This window comes from Colias eurytheme, chromosome 28, assembly GCF_061535395.1.
Source record: "Colias eurytheme isolate Ceu_HAF_F1 chromosome 28, ilColEury1 Martin Lab GWU primary, whole genome shotgun sequence".
Lineage (NCBI taxonomy): Eukaryota > Metazoa > Arthropoda > Insecta > Lepidoptera > Pieridae > Colias > Colias eurytheme.
In genome coordinates this window covers 1,516,150-1,522,149 of record NC_143007.1, presented here as the reverse complement: position 1 = coordinate 1,522,149, position 6,000 = coordinate 1,516,150, and the positions used below count along the sequence as shown (strand labels likewise).

General features: G+C 31.4%; 1 protein-coding gene across 1 annotated transcript in view; it reads right to left on the bottom strand.

Annotated features, from left to right (window-relative positions):
* Positions 1 to 2,537: 2,537 nt before the first annotated feature.
* LOC149896461 (homeobox protein invected-like) overlaps positions 2,538 to 6,000 on the bottom strand; it is a 65,613-nt gene continuing 62,150 nt past the window's right edge. Inside the window, exon 6 of the mRNA XM_090117567.1 lies at positions 2,538 to 4,613. Within this exon, the coding sequence (XP_089973693.1) occupies positions 4,353 to 4,613 (261 nt within the window). The 3' untranslated portion in view covers positions 2,538 to 4,352. The remainder of the gene's footprint in view (positions 4,614 to 6,000) is intronic.

Sequence of the window (6,000 nt, the reverse complement as noted above, 5' to 3'; positions counted from 1 at the left end):
TGAAAACTAGTTAATTCATAATATTTGTTTGAATGAATTAAAGGCTTTGCAGGTTTTATTTTTTATTGTTCGACTGAAAACGGAGTGTGATGTAGTAAGTATGGAACGCATGAAGCGATTTTTATGCGACTTTTTATTTAAAGTAGGTACTTTTTGAAACATGCATATTCTTAGTTTTGTTTAGATACTTAGCTCTCATTGGAACTCGTATAGATGTTAGAAAATATTGAATGCAAGAATCAATTTTATATTTTCCACAAAACATCATCATCTTTGTTTATTCAAGTCAACAAATCAAGTATCAAAATATTTTGTCTTTTAAAATATCTGTTTGTAGTATGTAGATTGTAGGTACATACATTCAATTAAAAAAAATACTTAACCAATTTTATTAAGTTTTTCACCAAAAGTAAGCTAGCTACATCATCACTACGTAGTATAAAACAAAGTCGCTTTCTCTGTCCCTATGTCCCTTTGTATGCTTAAATCTTTAAAACTACGCAACGGATTTTGATGCGGTTTTTTTTAATAGATAGAGTGATTCAAGGAAGGTTTTAGTATATAATTTATTAGGTTTTAGACAAAGCGGGCGAAGCCGCGGGCGGTAAGCTAGTTATACCTAAATTAGATAGTTATATTCTTTTGATTTACCAAATAATAAAGTTTGAAAATTAAAATGTAGTGATCTTTTATCCTTCCTTTCTTCCTTCCTTCTTTTAAAGTAATTCAAACATTCTTAAAATTTGATACGTTTAAAAAACAATAGATTTAATAAAGCACGTGTTGGCACAGAGGGATGCTTCCCTCCGAGAAATAACTTGACACGGAAGGGAATTTCTCACCCTCTCAAAAAGGTAAGGGTTACATGGCGACGAATTGTAGAAGTACGTTTGATTTTTTAAGTGAGTTAATATCGTGATATGTGATTAATGATTATAGCACTATTATAACTATGTGTTAAGTAATTTTTTAACCGACTTTAAAATAAGAGGTTATCAATAATTCAGCCGGTATATTTTGTTTATTAGCATTAAATGCAATTTTAAAATTTTTAATTCTCGAAAATGTCACATGGTTAGATTTAGCAATACATTAGATGGTTAGATGTAGTTGACTAGTATCGTGGGTTCGATTTTCAGTGGATGTAAGAAAATTGCCTAGTTTCAGCTTACTGAAAGCGTGTTAAAAAGTTTAGTTCAGAAGGCTCATTATCATCACTTGATGATAAATCTACTATGCCCCTTATCCCACACGGGAAACGGTACTTTGCAATAGTGACCTCGATACTTAGTGATAAATTAGTTGTTTTTTTATATTTTTTACATAAAAGAAATTTATGCATATTTATTTATTTGCCTGTTATTTACAGTACAAGCTATGATGAAACACCGCAGAAAATGGAAACCTTACCAAATCTGTTCAGTAGTTTTTGCGTTAGAGTTTATTGAGCCATATAGCACCACCTTAACAAATGGCGCGCAAAGAATTCGTTTCAATGTTTTAAATTAACTGTTTTTTTACAAAAGGAATTTTATTGTTACACTCGATAGGGACATACTGTTTAACTATTTGAATTAATATATTCAGTAATCGTCTATTTATTCTATACTAGCTGAGCTCCGCGGTTTTACCCGCAGTGCTCCGGACCAATTAGGACTTCCAACTAGGAAGAATAAATAGGTACATAATACAAGCCTATGCTACTAGTAAATTAGTAATAATGTAGCTTTAAAGAATTTTTAAATCGGTCCATTAGTTTTGGAGGCTATTTATTTAAAACAATCTCATAATCAAATCATTCTACTTCATAATATTAAGTTCGACATGTGACATCAGCCCGCATTTGGCCAGCGTGGTGGATTTTGGCCTGAACCCTCATAGAAGGGCTGTGTCCCAGAAGTGGGATACTCACCTCAGTTAAGGCCTGCTTTCAAGCAGTATTTTTATTATTTTTAACGTAGAAAAAAATAGATTTAAAATTGACCGATGGTGATGATTGTGATGAATATTGCAAAAAAAAATAAATAAAAAAAATAAGCACTTTTTTACAACTTTCAAGTAGACACAGGAACCCCAGATTGTATTTTATTATATAGTAAAAAATAAATAAAAAGATACAGACATGGTGTTGATGATAGTAAAAAAACTATTTGATTATACAAATACCTACGTTTTTGTTTTTACAGGCGTCACTTTAAAGTGAACCCCTCGAAAACTACCCCTTTTGATCTTCCAAGGGTAAGATTTTATTGGAATTTTTGCGGCACTACGAATCAGGAATGCGGGTTCGATTCCGCGTCTGTAATTTACTTTTTTCTATGGGGTGTGTCTATGTTTATTTTGTACTTACTGTTTTTCTTTTATAAAAAAAAAATACTCAAAACTAAAAAAAGAACTTTCTTAAGAGATAAGAGATGATTTCAATTTTCTTTTGCAAGTCTTAGGTTAATGTACCTTATATTTTTCATTTGAAATATTAAAGGAATTGAATCTTGAAGAGGTAGAGCAAAGGAAGGAAAATAAATGAAAATACAATATATCTCACAATTTCATTTAATAGGACAATTCTATATCACTACTTATGTGAATGACTTTTGGCAAAATTATTAAAAAAAAATATTTTTTGTAATTTTTTTGATACCTTAAATCTGTTGAAGGTATCTTTGCATTAAACTAAATGTTTCCATTCACAAAAAAAAAACAGGTACAAGTTAAAAAGTTTCACGAATTCGTGTCCAGCAATTTTCAATAATTTTGCCAAACCGACATTATCTAATACTGCTACATTGCACAATAAATAACTTAACAATAATAATTAATAATTACTTAAAACTATATTTACATTAATAATTACTTTACAATTCGAGTGGGATTAAAAATCAATAAAAAACAAATACTTATTTTTATATATGTCTAGCTTTTGAAATATTTAATATACGAAAAAAGAGATTTCCAAATGAGATTTTTTGCGTTCAGTTACAGTAAAAATAAAAAAATGCCTCAAAATCTATTATACAATAATTATTTTACAAAGACGTTAGTAGAATATCAATAGTAAAAATGATATTAAACACGAATTGTTTATTTTTTTAAGAGAGAGCAATATACGAACAGACTCAAAATATTTATAAAAAGTTTACTTAATAGAAAATAATATTTTAACCATAAATATACATATGTTGTCATTCAATATATCTATATGGTTAAAACTGAGAGCTTCTAATAGGCAAAAACCGGACTAAATTTAATTTCTATACAAATTGAGGGTAGTTCAGAAATACTTAAACGACTGCAACAGGACTGCAACTATATTTCAGTCTGTCCGTGACTACGGTCGCGGTAAGACGTTACAAAGACAAAATTTTATTAAAACGTACGAAAGAGAGCAGAGATTTGTCAGAAAATTTTATATACAGGCTTTATGGCAAGTAGGAGGTTATAAATTTCGTTTAAATTATTGTGTATTATATATTTAAAAATGATTTCTAATATAATAAAGCCGAAAAAAAGATTTTGTCTTAAAAAAAATATTCAGAATATCGAAATTCGATTGAATACAACAGTACTGAGAACTATGATAAAAAAATAAACCAATTTTGCCTGAAATATCTGAAGAACAATAAAGTTTTAATATGTATACGACAAATATCACTTGAAATATACATTTTTTCAGACCCTACTTTTATGTTAAATAGAAACAATAGCACATTTATTTTCATTTAAATTTCAGCTTTACCTACTACAAAAAAGGTGTATGGTAAATTTAGTATTACATTTACAACCTAATCTATGCTATTAGGGCATATGCACACAATACAACAATTTTACTAAATATTTACATTTCTATACAAAAATCATGTGATAGTGTAGCGATAGTATTGTAGTTTTAACAAGTGTTTTATTTGAAATTTAAATGTACTTAAGCCCTAGATTTTTTATGACACATCATTGTATTGTTTTTCTTGACTTATTAAAAATCAAGTAAAACATTCAAAAAACTCCAAATAACATGAAAAGATTTTCTGTTTCAAAATCTCAATAACATATCAAATAACCATTATTTTGAAGGTTAAAAAGGAGGACTGAGGATCATGATTTAAAAAGTGTCTTGACCTAGATAATATAATTATATAATTACCGAAGTTTTACCTAACAATATCAAAGGATATTTACAGAACTGTTTCCAATTTAATTACAATACTGTCAAAAATGAACATTAAAATATCTAAGGCTTCCAAATTGTACACTAGCAAACTTTCAATGTCTGTCAAAAATGAACAAACAGAACATCTAAGGCTGTCATAGACCAATCTGTCAAAAATGAACATCAAAGGCTGTCATACACCAAACCTTCAATGTCTCGTCTGCTGTTCCCGTTCCCTGGCCTTCATCTCGAGTTCCTCCTCCTCCTTAGTGAGCGGTATCGTGCTATGATTGTAGAGTCCCTGCGCCATGAGCTGCAGCGCGAGCGGGTTGCGCTGGCCCGACGCCTTCTTGATCTTGGCGCGCTTGTTCTGGAACCAGATCTTGATCTGCGCTTCCGCCAGCCCGAGCTCCGCGGCCAGCGCCTGCCGCCGTCGTTCCGTGAGGTAGCGGTTCTCCGCGAACTCGTGCTGTGGACAAACATACAATAGTTATAGATACAATAGTTATAGATAGGAGATATGGGAGAGAGAATTGCAAACAGAGACTAATCAGTCAGCGTTGCCGCCGCTCTGTGAGATAGCGGTTCTCTGCGAACTCGTGCTGTGGACAAACATACAAGTAAAGGCAACTGGTACAGGTATAAGGACACAGATAGTTGCAAACAGGGCCTACACATTTGGTATTGGTAGGGATAACTAATCAGTTAGAGCCGCTCTGTGAGGTACCACTAACTAGTGCTGTGGAAAAACATATAGGTACAGGCTACTAGTACAGATAATACATAGTGGTGAATAAGGGATACAGAGATAGTTGTAAACAGAATCTAGAAAGTAAGAGCCGCCGCCTTGGTCAGGTAGCGGTTCTCCGCGAATTTCTGTTCGAAGAGGTTAGAGGACACATGATTGCAAAAAGGGACCGTAGAGGAAAAGGACTTAGGAATAGCAACAGCGAAGAGTTTAGTTTCATATTGCTATGAATCAGGAACCGCAATCATTTACAAACAGCAACTACATAGTCTGATATATGAGCATCTAATGCTGCTCTCCGAACTGGTATAGTTAGATTATTAGTTACAAATATGTTATTATTGTTTTAATAAATAGTTCATGATCAATTTGTGTTTGATTACCGCCCAGATATATTCTGATAAATACATATTAGGTATATAGCGTGAAAAAACTATTCTTATTCTGTATTGTGTTTCTACAAAGTATGAACTACTTATCGACCACATTTATAAAATTTAATGTGCTCTTTATTTTCGGGATTAATGTTCAACCAGTTCAACGAACTTAAGTAGTATTTCTTTACAACAATGTTATACTTAACACAGTTACTTTGTCTTCATAAAAATGCATCATATTATTGCTATTCTGTACATGACTCCACTTTTTGTGCCTTACACAGTTTTTGGTTTTTACCGAATTTTAACAGAGTTGGATTGTGGTTGGAACGAGGCGACCCGCTGATATGTCTTGTATCTTTATTTATTGATAATATGTATTCTTTAAATTAAACAAAAAGCTGTTTGTTTATATCATACAGATTCTCAGAAATTGTTGTATTATCTTGATATAAGTAATACAAATAATTAAAGTATGATAATTTAAGTGATAAACGCACAAAAATTTATGATGTAAACTGTATCAAACGCTTATTAAAAATCGTTTTTAGAGAAAATCTATATGAGACTCGATAGTTGTTAATCTTTTAGATGTCATTGTATACCTACATACATATTTCAATATAAGTACTTAAAATGATAAAATACTCTCTAAATAATGGATAATGCTTTCTGCTTTTATCCGACGTTCTTAAATACGAAGGAGGTTCTCAATCTGACTGTTTTTTGGC